This window comes from Halyomorpha halys, unplaced genomic scaffold (genome assembly GCF_000696795.3).
Source record: "Halyomorpha halys isolate HHAL.00 unplaced genomic scaffold, Hhal_1.1 Scaffold323.1, whole genome shotgun sequence".
NCBI lineage: Eukaryota > Metazoa > Arthropoda > Insecta > Hemiptera > Pentatomidae > Halyomorpha > Halyomorpha halys.
In genome coordinates, this window is record NW_027106378.1 from 458,137 (window position 1) to 483,821 (window position 25,685).

Consider the following 25,685-nt stretch of genomic DNA (forward strand, 5'->3'; position numbering starts at 1 on the left):
ACTATCAACTTATAAAATTAACATTTAAAAAAATATATATGTAATCCATATAGGGTGAATGTTTTCTTTAAATAATTTACTTTTTATTTATAATATAAAATCAATTCTTCCTATTTATGGTAATGCGAATTAATAACAAGGAATGATTACATAACTTAAGATGGCAGCAAATTACTAAAGTATGTCACCCTACTAAAATTGTGGGTGATAGTAATTGTTTCGCAAAAGAAATTAATTTTTTGTTGAAATTCATTATATTTATTGTCCATTTCGTCATTGAGAAGCTTAACACTCGAATCCTGTAGGATTTAAAACTGAAATGTTCGTTAAAGTAAGTTCACAATTGGGCAATTTAGAGATTATTAAATACTTTTTACTAATACTTATTACCATAAGTACATCCCATATCATGATATGAAAGAACAGAATTGTGTTTTAATCGTATTGAGGTTTTCTTTGAAAAAAAATAATAATTTAGAAAATCCTTTTTTCGCAGCTCTGTCTATATTCTCATAGACGTTTGAGATCTGTGCGTTACTGAGAACTTAACTTTCTAATTTATTTACTTTATTATTTCTTTTTGTAAGAGTTAAAAAGAAATCAAAAAAGTGAACATTTGCAGAGAACAGCTCATCTAAATTGTTTAATGATATGACGTCAGCGAAGTATAGCTATCGGGTACTCCTTGGGTCAGACATCTTGTTTAGCTTACCAGGCGCAATTTTCTGACAGTAGTTAATTGTGATGATCGACTTGTGTTGTACGTATTTTGTGATAAAAATATGTTGTTTTTTGTAAATTGTGAATGAGTTCACGCGCAAGATGAAAATGTTTATATCATCGACTGTTGATATTGATGTTTTCGTACAATTATAGCAAGTTTTGTTTATTAAAAGAAATTTTTTTTTTTAATTACCACTGAAAGACTTTTTAATGAAATTGTTGTTTATTGCTTTAATCGTTTTTCTCCATGTAATTTCCAAACTCAAACTGGGGTATGTGGGCGGTTGTGTAAAACCATTCATCCCTGGGTTCATATTTGTTTACATTTTAACTTAGACATCAATAGGAGTCAAAATATCTCGTTTTCTTGTTTATTTTTGTTGTTAATGTGTTTTTATGTGATTTGATAATTGTGGTATATAAACATATGAAACAATAATAATGCCCTTTTATATTGCAAAGAAGTCATTAACTTCTAGTATTTATTTTTTTTAGATGAACAGTTTTTGTCAAAGAAAAGTGAATATTTGCACATATAAATATAACCTGAGGAATATCAGATGCAGAGTTTAATGAGGTATGTAATATCTGTTTTAGATTATTATACTTACTCATATTTTGCTTCAGATGTTAATTTTGCACATTGTATATTTAGTTTGATGTCATTGTTTGTTTAAGTCATCTGAATACATTGATTTAATTGTAATATTATTGAGTAAATTTATATTATTAATAATTTATTGTATTTAGGTTTTAGTCCCTTCTGGTAAAATAATGCCGTAATACTGCATTTCTATCAGTCGTGGCCACACTTTCTATAAACCTTGTGTAATTAACTTCATTAGGAACTTTCTCGTTAATATAAAAATAACTCCCATGTGTTATAAAATGACTCACTATTTTCCTTATATCTTTAAATTAAAATGAATTATCAATCTATCTTATATTATTGAATTCATTTTTGATTACAATAAACATAATAATTCATTGATTTGTGTTATGCTCGATTAAATTCTTAACATAAGGTTTTTAAGTATTAGAATCGAAGGAATGCGTGTTTGTTTTTCTGAGGACACTGTAATGCTTGATATAAGTGCTTAGAAAGTATTTTATACATTGTGGATGTTTTTAAATTTATGCTGATAAATTATGTTTCTTATATCAAACAAAATTTATAAGTTGGTACTTATTACGCTTGAAGCTCCATTCTGATTATTGTGATATATATATCATATATATCAGTTCCAGAAGTGGAATTCAAGATGAAATAGTATTTAATGAATTTAAAATTATCTGAAAACATATTTAAATTTATAAAATAAACAATATTCAGTATATTGATGTTAAAGAACTTGTTATATTGTTTTTATTTACGTTATTATTAGTTGTTTATTTATTTGTTCAATCTTATATGAGTTTTATTTATTTTTTGTTTTTTTTTTGAGGTTTTTCGGTGTTTTCTTAATCTCCCTCTATCTTTGAGGGTTATTTTCATTATTGTATTTTTTTTTTATTTTATAGTTTTTGTTATCTATTATTATATTGTATTATCTGATTATATGTTTTTGAAAAGAATTGTTTTTTTTTATCTTGTTAAGTTTAAATTGTAGTGCATAGATAATTCATTCTGGTCTGGATTACCATTTTTTATTTAACATCTTTCTTTTCTGGCTAAGGTTATTATTATTTTATTTTATTTTTTTATTATTCCGTTATTCTGGCTCTTGACCTGAGACTTACCGAAACCCTAACTCACTACTTCTTCACCAATGTTTGAAATATTCCTTAGCATATTTATCATAAAACCTCCCCACCCCCTGCGTTAAAACAGCATTTCTTAAAACCCTCTGTTATATTATTTTTTTCTCATACAGTTTCCATGATTTTTCCTCCATTCAGTCTTAAACCGTATTTGCTCAAGTATAGGTCGAGTCCATATATATGTTTTACTCCTCATTTTGAAAATATTTTTATGAAAATTTAAAACCAATAACAAGATGAAAATTTAATATAGATATAAAAATAAAAACGATTGCATTAAAATTAGGTATAATATTGAAATATTATTACCCTGTTTTGAAATATAAGGATCTCTTTTATGTTTCCAAATGGAATGTATATAATTAGGTTAGTATTTTTAAATCTTAATTCTAATTACTCTTTGTGTGAACGATTCTTTAGTTATAACATTTGTTCTCCTTCCAGAATCCTTCTCGGCCGATCTGCCTCTTTGTACCCTGATTTAGCAATAGTCTTATTTCAACTATGAAACATTTATTTAAAACGGGGAGATATAAGTTGAAAAATTAGTCAAATTGAGCAACATTAAATAGTTGGCTAAAATTAGAAAACTACAATACAATTAGGTTAGTATTTTTAAATCTTAATTCTAATTACCATTTGCATCAACTATTCTTCTGTTTTAACATTTTTTCTCGATCTGAACCCTCAATTTAAACATACTATTTTACTTGAAAGTGAGTAACTTACTATCATGCCTGTTATCATTTTAAGCATATTTTTTGTAATTTCTCTCTCCACAATATCCAATAAGGAATAGAAATCTTTTACTCATTAATAATATAAACTAAATTTGTTGTCACCTTTTGCAAAAGTTGGAAAGAAATTAAAATGTGAAGGTAAAGGTGCTTAGTTTGGTCAAACCTAATTTTCCAAAATTGAATCTGAATATAAGTTTACATCGATTATAGGTTGAACCTTCATTTTACTGGCGACAATTACAGAAAAAAAAACGTTAACCTTTATTCTATATTGAAACAAATATGGCGTGTTGGATTTGGTCCTTTTTTTGTGTTAGTTCCTTAATATTACACTCTTTATGCAAATATTTATTATTGTCAATTTTCCTATTTCGTGTACTGCTTTAATTTGGAAATATTATTAAAACATTCCACTTATAGGTAATTATCAAAACAAGCAGAATCTGTAATAATAGCTAAAACAATATTCTATAGGAAGATAGTACGAGTGACGGTCATTAAAGGTTCAAAACTATTTAATGATAACCAATGTTTCAAATATTTTTTTTTTATTAGTTTGTACCTGTATTCACCGACACTTGGACTATCTTGCTATGATCTACTTCATACAGTCAACAATCTTCTGATAAGAAACAGTATTTGTGCTTTGAAAGTTATTTGTAAACCAATCTAGTTAATTTCTACCCATTAAAGAGATAAATTCATTATTAATGGTTGGTCCTTATCAGATGAGGTCTACTTAACAGTGTAATATGTATTGTTTTTAATTAAAATATTTAAATATCTCCTAGCAACATGTAGTGATAATAAGCTTATGTTCCTTTCTTCGGAATAAGAGTTAATTAAGTGTGCATTGTGTCTATTGTTGACCGTGGATTACTATGTGGAGAAGATTGCTAAAGAGTATGGCCTGAAATAAAAAAACACTAGTGGTGCTAATTTTATTGTATTAATGTTTAGGCCTGAATTTCAGGCGTTCTTCAGTAATAGTTAACTTGAAAAGGGTCTAAAATTCAATCTGAAACGGCATAATGAAGTAATTACCATTAATGTACTTCACTGCTCACCACTCCCCTTGACCATCTTCTCATTAAAATATTGTTATCTAGAGGCAGGTTATATTGATTGTTGATCATCTTGTCCAAGAACCAGTTTATTTCGCCCTAATTTTTTTATTACTTTAATGAAAACTGTTTATACTTACTAGTCAGCTGTTGAGAAATTAACATTAAAAAAAAAAAAATGTTTGCAAATATCATGAGACGTAATAATTTTGCTTGTCACAATATGCACCTCGTCTATTACGTTTTCAAGTACTGAATATGATAATTCAATTTTTAAAATGCTAAAGATTGACATTCTAGGGATGATGTCATCTTGTTACGATAATACAATTTTTTTTTCTAATTGTTTTATATTCTCTCAGATAAATATTTTTCTTCATTTATTTCTTTGGGACGTCTATTTTATTGGTATTTTTACCTGATTAAGGCATAGTGAAATGGAAAGTTATTAGTACAAGTACCCAAGTGGAGGAAAAAGGCAGTTATTTCACTCCAATTTTTTATTACTTTAATGAAATCTATGTATAATTACTACTCAAAATTGATGAGTCTGCCAAGTGTGGCAAAAGCTAGAGGGAATAACAAATGGTGGCTGTTTAAAAAAAAAAAAAATAAATAATTTTTTCATTTGAAGCTCTATTGGTAGTGTAAATTTGCTAAAATATAAGTTGTAATAGAGCTATTTATGCTTAATAATTCCCGAGAGATAACTTTTTATAAAGCAACATTTCTTAATTACTGAAAAATAAAAAGTTAGTGAATTTATTTTGAGAAATCTATATCTCAAAAACCATTCGACATGCAGATATCAATTAGCACTCCAATTAGAGTGAGCTTAATGTACTATAAAGATGTTTATGACCTTAATCTTTGTAGGAGTAGTAGTTTTTATGATATTTGCTAAAATAAATTGATTTATAGTTGTTTAGATAAAATTTCATGAGCAAATTTTTTATTCAAATGCCTAGTAAGATACGTACTACGTTAAATTACCTTTATTTTGAGTGCTGGCAGACATTTGTACCTATCTTAAAGTTCCTGAGAAATATTTTTACAAAAATTAAAAATTTTATCCGAACAACTAGAAATTTACATTTTGTCAAGTATCATAAAGAATACTACTCCTAAGAAGATTAATGTTATAAACTACTTTATAGAGCATTAAACTAACTTAAATTTGATTGCTAGCAGAAATCTGTATGTCTCATAGTTCCTGAGATTTACTTTTTCATGTATCAAAAAAATTTTTTACGTATAGTTACTAATCAAAATTGATGAACCGGTTGACTATAGTTAGAGGAAATAAAAAAAATGGTATCCGTTGTGAAATGTTAAAAAAAAAATTCATTTTTATTTGGAGCTCCATATCTTTAAAACTACATACTGCACTAAAATCATAATAGAACAATATTATAGAAGAGTAAATATTCTAAAAGCCCCTTTGTCAGGGATATTTATGTTCAATATTTCCTGAGATATTCCTTTTTTATAAAGCAAAATGTTCTGAAAAATCATTGGAAAATATATATCTCGGGAATTGTGTTAGACGTACAGATGTCTATTATTATTCAAATTAAAGCTATTTTAATGTGCTATAAAGTAGTTTATGATGTTTATCTTTGTTAGGAGTAGTAGTTTTCATAATATTTGCTGAAATAATTTCACAATATGTTGATATTTCAATATTTGACTAGTAGCGATGTGTGGTTTTCAATAAAGAAGTGTAAAATTGGGATGAAATAACCAATTTTTTTTTTTTTTTTTTCCACTGGGCTATTGTAGTAGTCTATTTATAGTGTTGTGAGTCAGGAGCCAGATTTTAGGAGGATTTACTTTATTTTAAAGTTAGTGATGTATATTTTTAAAAAAGAATGAATTTTTTTTTTAACCACTATTAATATATATATAATGGATTTTTACAGCAGTTATCTTCATCTTCGGGACTTTGATTATGTCCTTGTTGGATTCGGGAATGTCCTCCGTATTAAGGTTAAGGCTAACCTCTGTATTCATCCTGTTGTCATCAATGTATTTAAAGAGTAATGTCTAAAGTACTTTTCTTTTTTTTTTTTTCTGATGTTCTTTGTTAATGACTGAATATGATGTCTTGGTTATTTGTGTCTATTTTTTAATTTTATTACCTTCTAAGGAATTTTATTGCCTTCTAATTCCTAAGGAAATTTTTAAAACATTAAAGTATTAAAAACCTTATAGTTTATTCATCTATCATATGTTTAATGTTATACATGATTTTCTATTTTTGTTTTCTTTCCCTAAACATTTTTTAAACAGTCTTAAAAAAAAAAACATTGCTGTAAGGCTTTAGGCAGTAAACTGGTTTTATTTGAGCTATTATTTATTCTTGTTGTGATATTGATTGAGATCGGCTGGAAATGGATTTGAATCCTGTTTTGGATGATTTGATTCTCCAGTTACTTATTTACCGCACCCACAGTGTAAGCTTTTACAGCTGAAAAATTTAATTTTTATATTCATCTCTTGAAAATGCTCTCGGTGATGTTCAGTTGTAGTAGTGTTTATTGCCCGAGTGTAAGGAAACAAGGAGCATTCCGTTGATGAAAGGTAATTCCGTGTGTCACAATATACACCTTTTGCCTATTGCTTTTTCAATTAATGAAGATGATAATTAAATTTTTTCAAATGCTAAAGCTTGACGTTGTAGGGACTTGTTATGATATGAATTTTTTTTTTTTTTGTTTTTTACGATTTGCTATTTATATTTTTCTTCATTTATTTCTTTGGGATGTCTATTTTATTGGTATTTTTACCTGACTAAGACATAGCCAGAGGGAAAGTTACGGTTTTTAGATATGCATACGATCTGTTTGCAAATAAATGATAATTTTTTGGGCAAATAGCTCAACCAATTTTCAAGTTTGACTAGTTATTCTATGTAACATCCTATGAATGTTTTGAACTTAAAACATTGAAAAATGATTGTATTTAATGTGTTTAGTCTTATGGTCTGTTGATACGCAACAATTTTCCGAGCAAAGAATGACTCAATCGATTTTCAGGTCTGATACCACAGATTATTCAGCGAGATTCCATAAATGTTTAGATATTAATTAGTACTTATAACACTGATAAAATATTGAAGAATCAGACAGACCTACTAGGACCATTTAAATAATGTAAATTGTATGAATTGGCCTCCACCTCACCAAACTGCTGCGTTTGCCAAATCCTTTTTTACCCTAGTAGCGTTTCACTGGAACTTTATTCTATCTGCCGTACGTCAGGTATCAACTCTTCCCTCGTTTAAAATCCTTCTGTTTAACCTCCTTTTGCTTCTCTAAACTGAACCAATATTATAATTATATAAATGATTGACCATATTAATTATTAAGATGGTCAGGGGGGGGGGGAGGGAGCAGTCAAAAGTAAACAAAAAATAGTTAACAGCTATTTATTTGCTGATGTTTAGCCCCACTTTGTAGAGCTTTACCAGGGCTGTTCCAGTTGAGAGATTTCGAAAAGTCTGCAAATAAATACTTTTTATCTATTTTTTGTTTTCTTTTGACGACACCCCCGACCATCTCATAATTTCAATAGTATAATTATTGAACATTAGCATTTATCATTTGTAAATATTATAACTAACTTTTTGTTTTGTTTTTTATGTATTTAATTATTTATTTTTTTCCTCTGTACTAATCAGTATTGATATGTAATTATAATATAAATTGTAATTAAGTGCGGCCACACCGTTTTTGGCCGATATATTATGTAACCTTATAGTTTTTCGAAAGTGACCTAGTCCCAGAATAATAAACTATTTTTTATTTCATTAACTGGATAATGTAAAGCTCATTATGAACCATTGAGATAATGTAACGTGATTAAAGTGTTTGCTACGGTCATTATTGAACCTGAATCTTCTCTTAAATCGTTATAATATTCCATCATAAACTCAGTATCATATATGATAATAGTAAAATACTCTGTGGTACTGATAAATGATGCTGAAACTGTTTACATTTTTAGGTTATAATTTTTTTTTTGTTCAATATTAAGAAAATAATAACATTGAAGTACACATAAGGACTCAACATACACCACTTACAGTTAAGTTAATTATTGATAGGTATTGTTCCGGAATAGGTTAAGTAAAATTAAACTTTGAAAAAATCCTCCAGAGAGGATCTTATTCCAAATAAAATTTATAATTACCTCAATTCATCTTCAATCAAATAAATAGTAGTTAACTACCGTCTCCTTCATATTTTTAAAAATACGATCTATCATTTATGTATATTTATATGTGTGTATATATATTATTGAATCTGTTTTGTTTTTATATTGGAATTTTTTTTTTATTTGATCTGTACCAACAAAGTAACTGTTAGTTTAGTAGTTCCAGTTTTTCTAGATGTTCCTATTGATGTTTGGTTCATTAAGAAATTTTTAATTTATTTTTCTAGTTTGTTGATTTCAAATTATTCTATAATCATTAATTTTTTTATTATGTATTAATTTCAACCTACAAAATTTTTTATAAAATGTATTATTTGATAGTTATATTTCAAATAGTTTTCTTTTATTAACTATTACCTTATTTTATTTCTTTTATTAACTATTACCTTTTTATTATGTATTAATTTCAACCTACAAAATTTTTTATAAAATGTATTATTTGATAGTTATATTTCAAATAGTTTTCTTTTATTAACTTTTATAAAAATTACCTTTTTTTAGTTATATTTTAGTTAGTAATTTTTTCCTCTGTTTCTTTTGTACACTTAAATTTTTTTGTTTTTATTATTTTTTACTTGTTTGTTTGTACTTTTTCTTATCAAATATTTGCTGAAAAAAAAAATAGTTTATTTATTTTTTAATGAAAAATACACACATTAGAGCCTTGCTTAACCAGCGGTTAACAAAAAGGATATAAATAAATTTAGTGCTGAGAGAACAATAAGTTCGATGAAGTAAAACAAATTAATGGACTTTGGTGACTGCTATTAAAAATATAAAGATAGTTTTTACTCTTAAAAAACTCTATTTTTCCGCTGAATCATAAAGCTGTTTTTGATTTTTATTATTTCATGTTGGTCTTATAAATTTATCTTTATCATATATTAATATATCACATATTAATATTTTTATGTAAATTAGTAATAAAAACATAGAAATTAATTAAGAATTAATTAAGAAACTGCGAAAACCCTTTATAAACTTCCTTAGGTTCGAATTCCCAGTGATTACCTGTTTTCATTAATGGAAAAGTTTAGAGATTTAAATTTTTTAGTGATCTCAAATGATGTTTGATTATGGTTATGGGGTAGCTTTTTTTTTTTTTTTTCTTTTTTCAATAAATAACTTGTTTTTAGATTATACTTCAATATTATAAAATTAATATTAAAAAAAAAAATCCAAACCTTAAGGATTGGATAATTTTGATTTTTAATTTATTGATTAATTAATTTAATAAGTCCAGTTCTTATGGATAATAGATTATGCTGATGATGTTTTGGTTCCAAAATTGCAATGTATATTCACTTCAATTATCTAAAGTTGGCGTTCAGGTTGAACATAAACATAATATCAAATATTTACTAAATTAAATAGATATATGTAGCAATTTAAAAGGAATAAATTTAAAAAAAAAAAATTTTAACTGCTTGATCATTTTATGGAGAGTTTTTGTAACCTTTGTGTTTTGATCACTTGACAGAAAGCCTACTCAATTTGATGGCTTTCTTATACCAAAGCTGGGCAAAAATTAGTTATGAATAGTTTATTCATAAATAAACGTTATATCTACAACAATTTAGTAATAGTTTCATTTTTAAAAATTATTAATAATAAGTTGTAAGTTTATAAAACCTAATCATTATTTATTTAGATTAAACAATAACAAATAAGAAAATTTTCTGCCAAATATGAAAGATAAAATTGAAAAGGAAACAATCAAAATGTAATTTATTTATTAGACTGTAAACAATGCGACAAGAACAAATGCTACATAGTTGAGATAAATCAACACGGAAAAAATATTGAAAACTATAAAAGTGTTAATGCCAAAGCATTGGTAAGGCAGCATTGTAAATATCCATGAATTTAATTTTGAAAAAGTAAAAATTAGTAAACAAAGTGGAAGATGTAAAAATTAGGAAATATTTAAAATATATTTTTGAAGTAACAGTTACAAGTAAAGAAATAAATTAGGATCAATCCACAACAGAGGCAGATGGAAGACAAACCCCCAAAGTACATGAGAAAAATAATAATTTAAATCAATATGAAAAATAGAAAATCACGGTAAAATGTTAGTGATCACTTTAAATAAAAATAAAGTTTACAATTGTAAAAAAAAAAAAATTAAGACAGAGAATGGGGAAAACATAGCACAAAAAGAAGCAACAAAAAATTACAACCACAAGGAATAATATTGGCACACAGTGGAGTATGGGAAGAAAATGAATTGTGTAGACGTTATAAGAAAATAAATGGCGATGATGCATTAGGAGCCAACTCTGTCTGTAAGTGGTGCTTACATTGCTCAGTTAAGAACTGAAAATTTTGACTTGGAAGACGCTAAGCACTCGAGTCGTCCTTTAACTGTTGATGATGACCAAATTCAAGCATTGGTCACAGACAAATCTCACTCTACAACACGGGATATCACAGAAACGCTTAACATATCTCATGCAAGTTAAATCATTCAGCGGCTGTTGGATATGTTTCTCAAAATGATAATGGGTTCCTCGTAATTTGACAGAAAAGAATTTATTGGACTGCATATCCATTAGCTATTTTTCAAAAATGATTGGAGTTTGGCTGAGTTGTGAGAAAAATCACCTTCTTCACGATAAGTTTTTCCTTATTTATTCTTCTTTGCACAAGTTATTTGTTATTTTCTTATTATTCAGTTTTTATTTTTTACTATTTTTGTTTTTATGTACTTTGCCGTGATAAATGCCACAAATTCTGGCCAAAATATTAGAATTAATGAAACAAGTTTTATGTATTTGTTTTCTCGAATAACTTCGTCCCCTCCCCGGACCATCTCAGACAATTTTTACCCTATTTCCCTTAATAATATTGATTCATTTCCAGAACTAATTTTTTTTTTTTTTTTTCCCCGCAGGTGCCTACCTGGTGATGGGTGTTAGCCTGCCGAGTCACACAGGGTGGCTTTAAAAAAGCTGTGAAGATTTGAATAAAAAACCAGTCCCCACGAGGTAACATTCAAGTTATATATCTCACAAATATAGATATTTATTAAAATAACATCTGACTACAAATCTCTTTTGTTATATGGAAAAATAAAGCAATGAAAATTATTTAATTATATTACTCAAGCAATTTCAACATCAATTAAATAAATAAAAATTCATGTTTTAGACTTTCCTATTCAAAAATTATTAAAATTCTAAATATATAGAGAACATATTGTTTATATTAGTACATGAAAACAATTTATTCCATAAATAAATTAATTTATACATTGTAAAAACTCACAATTTAAAGAACACTGAAGGCCAGGTATCTTAGTAATTACTAGCAGACTTCCATTCAGTTTTGAAGGGTAACAAACAGACTGTAGACGAATCTGTAATTGTAAAAGTCATTAAATTCATCCATCAGACTAACTTAATAACCAGCCTTTAATTATAATAATTATCTATTTAGCTTGCCTTATTTTTAAAATTAGAACAGTCAGTTATCTGCTTTTCACCATCCTTTCCAATATCATAACGATTATTAAACAAATTATAATTGCCATAAATTTAATTATAATTGGTGCGGATCAGTACACCATACCAAAGCTATGACTAAAACAACTAGGCCTTACCAAAGCCAACAACCAATGGGCGTTGATGACCAGGCTGTTAAACGCCCTTTCAAAACTAACAAACAGACTGTGGATAAACTTTTTTGAATTTCTCGATCACTCAAGAGTACCATAAAATTAAATCAAAGTTTACCACAATTTCCCCTTTTTCAATGGTTGTTATTTCATTTTTATTTTGGCTTCATTTTCACATTTCAATTTGAAAATTAAGGCAATAATGACTAATAAAAATTTCAAAAATTAAGGAAATAATGACTAATCAACTTGTCAGAAATTAAGGCAGTAATGATAGTATAAGAGCCCAAGAGGCGAAAAAAGGCAGTTATCTCACCTCAATTTTTTATTACTTTAACGAAAACTATGTACAATTACTAGTCAAAATTGATGAGTCTGCCAAGTATAGGTAGGGGTAATAAAAATGGCTGTTTCAAAGCGATAAAAAAACTAATTTTTCATTCGGAGCTCTATATCTTAAAAAGTAGGAAAAACACAAGGAAACCTAAGAGAACGTCATTTAAAGAAGAGCAAATTTGCTAAAATATGAGCCCTAATAGAGCTATTTAAGTACAATAGTTCTTGAGATATAGCTTTTTAAAAAACAACATTTCATAAAGATGTTATATGGGACGTACTGAAAGGCCAGTAGTTAGTGAATTTATTGTGAAAGATCTATATCTCAAAAACCATTTGACGTACAGATATCTATTAGCACTCTAATTAAAGCTAGTTTAATGAGCTATAAAGTAGTTTATGATGTTTATCTTCGTAGGAGTAATAGTTTACATGAAATGTGCTAAAATAAATTGATTTATAGTTGTTTGGACCAATTTTCATTTGCCACATTTATATTCATATGTGAATATCATAAAAACTACTACCCCTATGAAGATAAGTGTCATAAACTACTTTATAGTAAGTTAAATTTCCTTTATTTTAAGTGTTGGCAGACATATGTGTGTCTTATGGATCTAGAGATACATTTTTTCAAAAATCCAACATTTTATACTAACAACTATAAATTAACATTTTGTGAGTTTATTTTGGCAAATATCATAAAAACTACTACTCCTTCAAAGATAAACATGATTAACTATTTTGTAGTAAATTTAACTAGCTTTAATTGGAGCACTGGCAGACATCTGTATGTCCAATGGTTTCTGAAATGAAGTTTTCATAAATCAAACAACTATAAATCAATTTATTTTAGCAAATATCATGAAAACTATAATTCCTACGAAAGTAAAGGTAATAAACTCTTTTATAGGTCATTAAACTAGCTTTAATTTGAGTGCTAATAGATATCTGTACGTCACATAGTTTCTGAGATATAGAATTCTCAAAATAAATTAACTAACTACTAATCTTTCAGTAGATTTTTAAGAAATTTTGCTTTTTAAAAAGCTATATCTCGAGAACTATTGGACGTAAATAGCTCTATTAGGGCTAATATTTCAGCAAATTTACTCTTCTTTAAATAATGTTCTCTTAGATTTTCTAGTGTTGTGGGTAGTTTTTAAGATATAGAGCTCTGAATGAAAAATTAAGGTTTTGAAATAGCCGCCATTTTTTATTCCCCTATCTATACTTAGCAGACTCATCAATTTTGAGTGGTAATTATACATAGTTTTCATTAAAGGAATAAAAAATTGGAGTGAAATAATTGCCTTTTTCCTCCACTTGGGTACTTGTACTAATAACTTTCCATTTCACTATGCCTTAATCATTGAAATCAGCCAATATCGATCATATTTTTCCATACATGCTAAATAGCATTACAGAATATAGAAGCACTGATGAAAACTGCCTTCTTGATAAAATTTGGTCAACAACCCCCTTATGTTATATAGAACTCTTATGACAAATTGTAACCTTTGCTCTGCAATTAGCCCAGTGGTGGGAACACTGAGGAAGGTATGAAAAGAATCTTTTTGTAAGGGGGGCTATGCTTTTCAAAAGAGGATATTTTTACAAGTGTGCTTCAATTGATTCCTGGTGGTTGGGGTAGGAAAATTTCATGGTTAGAAAACGTCTGTTTAGAGATAGTTTAATATTCAACCATGGAAAGGGAGTGGAAATTGACAGTTGTGATCTAATTAAAGCATTAATCATAACAGCACGTTATAGTCCACAATAGAACATATGCTCAACAGGATAATAAGCAAATACCTCTTTTTTCCATTTTTCTAATTTTTCATTAAATATATAAATTTGCATGGAATATATAAGGAAGGTGACGTTTTGCGATCATGAATAAATTTTTAATTTGAATTTACAGTAACCAAGTCTCACAAAATTGTCTGTGCCTGTCTGTATCTGAACAACCTAACTAAAAAATAAAAAGTCGTTCAAAACTGAAATTACATATTTAAGGCAAAAGCAATTTTTTCAATAAAACTCAATTAGATTCTTTTATTTTATCCATAATGGCTGCAGTAATTTTGATTAAACTCAGTTTTTTCAATATAGAATTAGATGTTCTTTAATATCAGCTAGGTCTTATCCTCAATTGAAATAGTTTTACTGGGTTTAAATGCCAAAATTTCAAAATGGCTTCTGACTGAAGTACTTAAATGTTTTTTGTTTTAAATAATTTCCAATGAGGTGTAGATAGTTGACTGTAGATTAATAAATAGAGAAGTTTGTAGGGGGGTTGCGGTCTGCAAAGAACAACATAAATAAACAAAACCATATTTATTTATTTTATGCCGACGTTTCGACCTGAGTTTCAGGTCTTCATCAGGGGTTGTGGTGTAGAAGGTAGGCTTGCAACTGATTTCATCTTTGCAACTGATCAGTTGCAAGCCTACCTTCTACGCCACAACCCCTGATGAAGACCTGAAACTCAGGTCGAAACGTCGGCATAAAATAAATAAATATGGTTTTGTATATTTATGTTGTTCTTTGCCGACCGCACCTCCCCTCCCCCTCCCCCCCGACAAACTTCTCCAATCATTAAATAATTTCCTATCTCCCATTTTTATTATTAAAAAAAAATTAATAAATATTAATTATGGAAGGAATTGATAATTAACTTTGGGATATTCAAAAAAATATGTTCCTGGTTGAAAACCCATTTCCGTAAATAAGAGTAGGATGTAAATATGGATTTCCCACATTAATGTAATTATGTGTTAAATCATTCATTTAATCACATTTGTGAAATGGACTAAATATAATATATTTACTTGAAGAAGTTTGTCGGGGGGTGCGGTCAGCAAAGAACAACATAAATAAACAAAACCATATTTATTTATTTTATGCCGACGTTTCGACCTGAGTACTGCTAAGTCAGTACTAATCTTTCCCTCCTCTACGACACAACCCCTGATGAAGACCTGAAACTCAGGTCGAAACGTCGGCATAAAATGAATAAATATGGTTTTGTTTATTTATGTTGTTCTTTGCTGACCGCAACCCCCGACAAACTTCTTCAAGCATTAATCTACGGTCAACTATCTACACCTCAATAATATATTTACTGTTGTGAAAAGCAGTTGGACTGGATATGAAATTTAATAAACTCTATTTTCATCGGTGGTCAATTTTTGGATTAATGTTTTTTCACTTATCGGTTAATCAAAAATGAATTTATTTTAAAGAAAATATTGAAATATAAATTTTGATTCTAATAAATAATTATTTGTGATATAATGATGAAAGTAGCTGATTAAAAAAAAATAAATAAATAGAACTTTGATCATAACATTACCTCCCTCCCCTTCGCCTTTATATTTGCAAGTATTAATGAAAGAAATATTAAAATCAGTATCTCATCTATAGTATTAGCAATTTAGCATTGAATAAATGCTAAATAGCATGGATCATCCTTTGATTTATTCATATTGTCACACCACTTTTCTTAATACCCTCTTTAATCTGAACATCTCCCTCCAGCTATTAGTTTGGATTACCGAGATTATACTGTATTTAGAAAATATGAAAAAATTTACTGCAAAATTGACACTGAGATATTGCAAGCCATTGCTAACCTATTTTTAATCTGGAACTATTACTGATGTAATATTGTAATGATATTGTAATATTCAAGATTTATTAAAATAAATAAAAGGGAATTTAATAGTTTTTAGTCATTCAGTACACAATGACACTTAAAATAATTACCAGCTACTTTTACAAATATACTTAAATTCTAAGTTGAGCAGAATTGACCAATTATCTAATCTTCTAGGAAGACTGGTGATTCTTGATTTTTTCTTTTTAAGTATCAACCACTGACAGTAGACAAAGGATTATCAGCACCATTTGCTTCCCGGAGACATCCTCTCTTCCGCCATCTAAACAAACAAGTGTCTTTGTTCCTTATTTCTTATTCTTAACCTCCGATAATCGATGTAAACACCGTAGCACATTGTAGCACAACCGCTCTAATTCACTTGCAATGATTCACGATGTATATACTTCATTGATAATTGTTATCATCTTCTATTTCTTCTTGGACTAAGTTGTACTATAATCGTGGTAGAGATACAAATAATTTCAATCTACTTACTCCAAATAGCAGTAATTCAGCAGACTTCAGAAGGACGCGTGCCACCATTTTGAAATATTTGAAACAAGTTTGTTTTGGTCTCTGTAATTTCTGCATAATGAAATTGGTTAGTCTGCTATCCTTTTTGGTTTAATAAAACAAATGAATGCTGATACATAAAATAAAACTATTTATATATAAAAAATAACTTTATAAAAAAAACTAAGATATTACAATATTATAATTATTTTTCTCATCTCTTATTATTATTATTTTTTTTTCCTAGAATGGCTATTGCAGAAGCTGAGCCAAAAAAGAGCGAAGTAGCTGTTACCTCTGCAGGTGTTAGTGATGGAATGAAAGAGAAGGTTTTGAATGCTGGCAAGAGCTTTGCTGACAACAAGGGTTATGCTAGCTCAAGCACGAGCACTTCAGTGGGGACTGTTAAAAGGTATAATTTGTACGATAGTATCAAGGGGTTTAGGTTTGAGATGCCCGATGGTTGGAACGACGAGGACATTGGGCTCTTTGTAACCTGCTGTTGGGAGAAGAAAGACGATTTTGTCAAGTCTAATGGTGATAGGACTAAAATTTGGGCAGATATTGCACAATCAGGGGCCAAGCAGTCAAGGAATCCATCATTGTTCACCATTAATAGCTGTTTAGCGCTGGCCGAACGAATTAGGTATTATGTTAGTAAAAATTCATCAATTTTTTTAGATAATGAGGCATTTGTGAAATTTCATTCTGATGTCAAGGGACTTTTACCCCATTTTTCGGACAATTTTGACACAAAAAAAGTAATGGAAAATAAATGTGTCCGGAGGAAAGTTAAAAGCAAGTCTGTGAATGAATACGCATCAGAGTTATTGAACAATGATTCAGGTCTTGGAGATGTGATTCACGATTTGGCTCTGGAAAATGCTGAAGCGATTAGAAGTGGAAATCGAAATGTTTGGACGGAAATGTCTAACAAACTAGAACAACATCTTGGTTTAAATACAGATGTTAAGACTATTTTGGAATCAGAGAAAAACAAAATTATCTCTTCTGTAGCCAGGATGGAAGAAAAAGGAATTAATAAAAAAACTGCATTTATTGAATGTGCTCGAGGCTTCGTCGAAGTTTTCGATTACATTAATCCTAAAAAGATCAAAGTGAGTGATTACCTACAGCCATCAGTCGGTAGCACTGTCGAATCTGTAACACAGGGAAAGGATAAATCCTCTTCCAAGGTAAAGAGGCCTAATTATAATCCTTTGTCCGAAAATTCTTCGGTTTATAAAAACATTACTAGTTACAGCGTTGAAAATGATAATGATAATGATGATGAAGAGGAGGCAAGTCAAGAGGGGAAAAGGATGAAGAAAAGCAGGATGGTAAAGGGAAGAAGACCAAAAAGCAAATCTGTCGAGAACAAATTAAGTTCAGATGTTGAAGATCTCAATGAGAATCAAGAAGTTGTTGTTGAACCATCGAGTACCACATCCTTCGAAGAAGTAGCGGATAGGCAGTCATCTACAAATGCAAGAGAAAAGAAAAGAAAATATTTACCCTCTAATGAGGAGATGGAAAAAGGTGTTGGAAACAAAAATACTTCTAAAAGGAAGGAGGAGAAAGTCAGTCCTCGTAGGATCATGCCTCCACGGATTGCTAGGAGTAAGGTAATATCTTATTCTTTGAATACTAGGAGGGCTAGTGCAACGAAAGAAATATCCAATAGCCGTAGGAACGTTGTTGGTGAAACGGAATCTACTAGCAAGTCGACTCAACAACAGCCATATCTACTAACTGTCAGTAAAGAAAATGACAGGGAGCTTGCCAAGAACAGTCCGAGCTTTAGAGGTTTTGATACTGACAGTGAAGAAACCACCATCGATTTTACTGAAAGGTTTAAGAGGACAAGGGGCACAAAAAGTGCTTCTGTATCTGCGACTAATGTCACTAATCCGGACACCACCACCAAAGACCCAGACAATAAAATGACTGAGGGTAATGTTCCGTTTATGAAGAGAGTTAATCGTAAACGGATAATGAATAAAAAGCCTGATACCTCATCGAAACAGGAAGTGATGGGATCTAAAGTAAGAGTTGTACACGCAGATTGTACGATGAAGAATCTTGTTGTAAAGCTAGTGGACTGTAATGGTAGCATTGATAATCCAAGTCATGGCAACATTATGAAACTGGAAAAGAACAATCCTTTCAATGGTAGAATACGACTCGACAGGACCAAGGAGGTGAGATTGATTGAAGAGAGTGCAGCGTTGGCAAAGGATGTGGTTGATAGCGAATACAATCCCAGTAGCGATTCAGCCAAGCTGGTCAGCGATGAGCACCTGTCAGGATTGAGGAACGAAATGGACGGGCATCGTTCCATGGCAGCCGCCGCTAGTTTCATTAACTCTAATCAGTTAACCAAGCATCATATTTCTCCATTTTTTGAATTTACCAAGAGTATAAATGATGGTTTGAGAGTTTCGGCAGATTCTTCTGAGGACATAGAGAGTGTAGGACATGCGAAGGTGGCTGAATTTTGTAATAACAAGTTGCAAGATAACAGTGTTAGCAGCCCTTACAGTACCAATGCTGGTGGGTCATCTTCCCTCGATTGTAATCAACTACCATCGACGAGTACTGGAAACGTGAACTCAACCACCCCAGAGAAAGTCGCCCTCGAGAGCGCTCTAGCTACTCTGAAGAAGCGTCGAAACGAACTGTTGACGTCTCAGGACAGCAGCCTGTGCGTCACGACGAGTGAAGGTTTCGAAACTAGCCAATTCCTCACCAGGATACAGGATGCTCCACTCCCTGACTGGTTTGGTTCGTTTGTCGCAGATTTCAAGAAACATGAAACTTGGAAAATTGAACAGCTGTTCAAAATGCAACGGGAAATAACGGATGTTGAACACAGGAAGGTTATGCTTCTTGAGAAAATACTTGGATCTCTGGTTAAAGATTAGGATGTTTTTGTATACTTTTGTAATTTTGAAATAATTATTACGTATTGTGTATTTACTGAACGGAATAGGCCAAAGGAACTTACAATTGTGTTGTTGATGTAAATAAATTTAATATAATGAATTCTTTTTTCTCTGTTTTTCTTTTTTATAACTTTTCTTTCTAGATACTTGTGTAGTGTTATAGCATAGAGATTATTAAATTGCCTTTAGTAATATTGAATGTATTTATGAATGATAATGTATAGTTATTATGAAAATCTTTGTTTAGTAAATATTTCATAATGTTAAATATTTATAATTTATGACAAATTTTGTACTTTACAGTTTTATAGTATATTCATAGATTCGGTTATAATATATATATAATATATGTATATTTTTTTTGTTTTTAATAGACATTTTTTGTTTTTATTTGCTGCATGAAACAAATACATGTTTTTGTATTTGTTTTTATAAATTTTTAATGGGTGAATTCCTAATTACTCGTAAGTGATTTGCCTGTCATTACTTGAGTCAAAAGTTTAGCTTTAATGAATGTAAATTACTTTATTTCAAATATTTTGCAAGCTTTATGTTGTGCAATAAAGTCTCCGTTATTTTCTTTCGTCTTTTAATCTATGGAGATAATAGCTATTGTATTTATGTAAATAACTGAAATTAAATTCGGGCACTCGGAAAGTTGTAAGTCGTCTTTAAACCGCATTACAATGATGTGAAACAGGAATATGTAGCTTACTATTAATTTCTGATAAAATTTTGAACTAAGGTTACTAATGGCTTGTAATTTGCTTGCATTTTACCATGTTTAAATTCTTATAATGTTATCTATTTTATTTTTACTTATTTATTTATTTTTTATTTTTATTTTTTTTTTTTGTTAAACTTACTATTTTCTGTTTGTTTGTTTTACTTAGCATATGTCAACATCTTTAAATTTTTTTTTCCAAACTTTCATTATCTAGTTATGTATTATTCCAAAATTATTGCGCCATCTCTTCGGCTTGGATAATGTATCCAAATTTAATTAAAGTGGGCTCTCACTAACAAATATCCTTCTGCAATCTGATCCATTCGAAAAAAAAAAATGTAGATTTGATTTAAGTATATACATATATTCAATAAAACTGTATTATAAAACACCTTACATTTTGTTATGCCTAAGAATACTCCAATGCGGTCAGAAGCTTTGAAAAAAATACTTTCAAATTTCAAACAAAATTTTTAGACTACTATAAAATTCATTCTAAGTTAACCCTTGTTCAGAATGAACAATGATTAACAATTTAAAAAATATTTGTAATATATTAATTTATTTTATTTTCAATTAAATAATCCAAATTCTGTTTGATCAGCAAGAATCTGTTCTGAATTATTTTATCATGACAAATTCATGTTACATTATTAAATTAACTATCTATATTTCGATCAAATATCAAAATTCTTTGTAATGTTTCTTATATTGGAAGAGGAGATTCAAATAATTATTAAAATACAATAGTAATTTTTATAACTAATTTTTCTATATGACTCACTGGGAAAGTTGTATTGCGGATTTATATTATCTTATTGTATCACATGAATCGTTATTTTTTCAGGGTAATACAGAAATTTTATCAACCTTATTAATCAAAGGTTATTTAATCGAATCAAAATTCTTCTAATGAATATATATTTTTCTTATTAAAATTTTAAAGTTCACCAATTTACTATTTTTTTTATGAACTTGATATAATTTATTTCATTAAGTGAGATAATTCTTTATACATATATAATTGACTGATAGTAAATGGATTTAAAAGTTTTTTTTATTTTTTTGTGAAAATTAATACATTTTAAAGAAATTTTAACTTTTATGGAGACAAAATAAAGAAAAGTTTCGAATTCATGGACGGCACCGAAGTTAGTAAAATTTATTACTTATTAAAGTGTCTGTTTACATTTGTATATCATAATTTTTGAACTGAAAAATAATAAGCTCAAACATATCCTACTTATGATTAAAGTAGTAAATTTCTCTTTTAGAGGAAGGAGTTTAATGGAGGATTTAAGCTGGCAGGAAAAGTTAAACCAAACAGGTGGACTTTAGGATTAGTGCAAGAGCCCAAGAGGAGAAAAAAGGCAATTATCTCACCCCAATTTTTGATTACTTTAATGAACACTATATATAATTAACAGTCAAAATTGATGAGTCTGCCAAGTATAGGTAGGGGGAATAAAAAATGGTGGGTGTTTCAAAGCGATAAAAAAAAACTAATTTTTCATTCTCTAGCTCTATATCTTAAAAATTAGAAACAACACATGAAAACCTAAGAGAACATCATTTAAAGAAGAGTAAATTTGCTAAAATATGAGCCCTAATAGAATTATTTACGTTAAATAGTTTTCGAGATATAGCTTTTTAAAAAGTAACATTTCATAAAAATGTTGTATGGGGAAAGATCAGTAGTTAGTGAATTTATTTTGAAAAATGTATATCTCAAAAACCATTTGACGTACAGATGTCTATTAGCACTCAAATTAAAGCTAGTGTAATGAGCTATAAAGTAGTTTATGATGTTTATCTTCGTAGGAATAATAATTTACATGAAATTTGCTAAAATATATTGATTTATAGTTGTTCAGACAAATTTTCATTTGCCAAATTCATATTCATATGTGAATATCATAAAAACTACTACCTCTACGAAGATAAGTGTTATAAACTACTTTATAGTAAGTAAATTTCCTTTATACTGAGTGTTGGCAGACATATGTGCGTCTATGGATCTAGAGATATATTTTTTAAAAAATCCAACATTTTATACGAAAAACTAGAAATTAACATTTTGTGATTTTATTTTGTCAAATATCACAAAAACTACTACTCCTACAAAGATAAACATAATTAACTATTTTGTAGTAAATTTAGCTAGCTTTAATTTGAGTGCTGGCAGACATCTGTACGTCCAATGGTTTCTGAAATAAAGTTTTTTTATTTTTTTTTCCCCCTACCTATACTTGGCAGACTTATCAATTTTGACTAGTTATTATACCTAGTTTTCATTAAAGTAATCAAAAATTGGGGTGAGATAACTGCCTCTTTTTCTTCCCGGCTCTTGTACTAGATGGAGTAGGGACCTAGAGGTGGGAGAGAGAGAGAGAGAGAGGAGTAGGGGAGAGTAATAACCAATAATTGGCTCTATTTCAGTTTAGATTATAATGGCAGACATTCCTATTAACGTTAACTCAAACTTAGTCTCCATAGGGACGGCCATTTTTTGCTTCACTTTTATTATGAAGGAGAGTAGGGTTTTTGCCACCCCCTCGATTTATTTCTCTTACCAAATTACCAAAGTGTTTCTTTTGTTTCTGATTTGATAAAGTGGAATTATATTAAAATTCGTCCTGGTTAAGTATCAAATTTTACTTGAGTGCCATCAATAAATTCGACTCAAATTTTATTTTTGTTTTATTATTTCCACTTCAGACATCTAAAACAAAAAAATAAAAGGACATTTTCAGTGATACAATTAGATATATTTACATAATTTTTTTATTACACTCCAATGTGTATGATTTCTAATATTATTATAAATTATTTTACATTCAGAGGTGGTTCACATATAATATTTTTGATCATTTTTCATCCTACTCTTCACCATTAACATAACCACCTTTTCATTATTATATTATGCTATTTTGTTTTTAGCATCATATTAATGATTTTGAATTTATTTATTTATTTTGTAATTTTGTTACATTTGATTGCTACTAATAGTTCTGTCGATATTCATTAATTGTAGTCATTAACTTTTATAACAGTCAGAATAAGCCTATTATACAGAATTATCCCCTCAGTATGAGATAATATGTGGACCATTTCTTATTTAATTATATACTCATTGAGTGTTTATAGTACATATTTCGATTTATGTAAATGTTGACTATTGTTCTTGAACCTCTTCGCTTAGTAGTATTTAATAATTATATGGGTGGTAAAACTGTATTATTGTTCTGTATAAAATAATCGCTAAGAGGTTGTTAGTAAAATATGTGTTATTAGAAGTTCTGGTGTTTTTGATTTATTTAATTTTTTCCAGTTTCTTGTATGTTGAGTATATATGGGTCATTCTCAAAGGAAGGGATTCTTAAATGATTTCAAGTTTTCATAAATTTAAAAGTATTTCAATCAAGCTAAAAAAAAATGGAAATATACTCTCTTAAACATTTTAAATGAAATTTTATGCACATTCAAACAAATATATTATTTACGAAGAAAATAATTTAATAAAAAGTCATGTCTCTGTCAAGTAGTTTTCATATATTCTATATATGTCGTGTATTCTTTAGATATTTCCTAGATTTAGGAAAGAAAAATAAAGCTTGTTTTCATGAAACGTTCAATAACGTAGTTTATTTAAGTAAAAACTGAAAATAAGCTGAAACCATTTATGATTTTATTAGTCTATGATTTATCTTTAGTTGCACATTGTACTCTCAATTTCAATATTAATAGGATAGGTCAGGCCCATAAAAACAGGATTTTTCTAAAATATCCTGTTTTGTTGAAACACTTTCCCAGAAGTTGTTGTAGAAATGGAAACTACTCTGCGGATTTCACAAGTGTTGTAGAATAAGTAAAAATTGGTTCGAATGCACATTTTAAAATTAATACAGTTTGTTCATTCTTAGCCAAAGTTAACACGCTATTGATCTGTATTTTGTACAGCTGAGGACTTGAAAATTGTAAAAAAATAGACACAACCCATAACAGCAATTCTTTCGACACACATTTTCATCTTAATATCATAAACTATCTGTTCTAATGAAAATAACCATTGTCTTTGGATGTACAGAAGTATTCTGACTTAAAATAGAAGGACTGGTTTTGTAATTTTGGCGAAGGAAAGTCCTACTGAAATTGTCTCTGCACGATATAGAGCCTAGAAATATCAACAGATTTAACAAGTTTTCAATTTGGAGAGATAGGGGAGCAGTGCCAACTGAAATGGTTTGGTCATGCGATTATAATGTGTTGAAAGAATGATTCAACTCGCTGATTGAGGCCAGACCTGAAGGAAATCGCCTGCGAGGCAGATATTAACATATTTGTTATTTAAAAGTTGTGTGTGTAATGTGGTCCACATGGTTTTTCCTACAATGTACAAAATTATCGCAACTCTGAAATCATTGTTGTGGATATAATTTCCAAGCCATTACTTTGAGAATGATCCTTATCTCTTGATGCGTTTTGTAAACTTCCTTGAAGATTCAGAAATTTTGTCATCACAAACTGATTCATAATGCTTATTTATTTTCTTCTGCGTATTTTTGAACAGATAATGAAAGTGTAATCTTGCCACGTTAGAAATATTTATCACATAAAGTTTTAGAATTATTTATAAACCACTAGCTCATTATTTATTATATCAATTATTGCAATATTTTCTCACTTTTGAAAATTTATTTATAAATCAAATTTTTGCAGTCAGTAATTTCTTGACAAATCAGTAACTCTTTATTTGATAATTCACTTGAACAGTACACTTGAACTATATTTTATTTTATGTAGATATATCAATTTTATTCTTCTGTTAGTTGTTATTATATGTACATATATATAAAAATTATTTTCTGTGAAACTTGTTTTAAAATGTTTATTAGAAAAAAAAAGTCACTTTTTTATAGGATTATATTGTAGAGGTGAGAATGCACTGGGCATGAAAAGTGATGTGGTTTATGTACAAATTTATGTGAATGTAAACAAACAAATATTTGTGTTAGCAATAAAATGATAATTATGAAATGTTTTTTTTTTCTTTTGGCACCCCATATAAGGCTGGAAATATTCTGTCCAACAAACTATTATGACAAAAATCAAGAAAGAGTTGATCTAAGATGGGTAAGTTTTAATCTGTAAATGTTGTATCAGAATATGATGGATTGTTTATATTAATTTCGCTATTGTTCAATTGGACTTGACAAGTACTGAACAAATCATTTTATTGTATATGAAACATTGTACACTGAGATGCAATTGATTATAGCATATCTGTAATAATCATACATTTTAGAATGAAATCTTAATGTATGCTTGATTTACCTTTCCAGGAATTTACACAATAAAAATATATGCCTATAGAA

General features: G+C 28.9%; 1 protein-coding gene across 6 annotated transcripts; it reads left to right on the top strand.

Moving 5' to 3' along the window:
• The first annotated feature begins 204 nt into the window (after positions 1-204).
• Positions 205-25,347, top strand: LOC106681272 (uncharacterized). Of its 6 annotated transcripts, none has more exons than XM_014421509.2 (5): positions 643-760; positions 1,219-1,300; positions 2,929-3,089; positions 11,403-11,496; positions 16,886-25,347. In XM_014421509.2, exon 5 carries the CDS (start codon positions 16,887-16,889, stop codon positions 19,560-19,562), a length of 2,676 nt encoding a protein of 891 aa, XP_014276995.1. In that variant the 5' UTR covers positions 643-760; positions 1,219-1,300; positions 2,929-3,089; positions 11,403-11,496; position 16,886; the 3' UTR covers positions 19,563-25,347. The 6 variants fall into 6 exon arrangements, with proteins under 6 accessions (XP_014276996.1, XP_014276995.1, XP_014276997.1 ...); XM_014421511.2 differs by lacking the exon at positions 2,929-3,089 and adding an exon at positions 6,211-6,327; XM_067044716.1 differs by lacking the exon at positions 643-760 and adding an exon at positions 939-1,138.
• Positions 25,348-25,685: the final 338 nt, after the last annotated feature.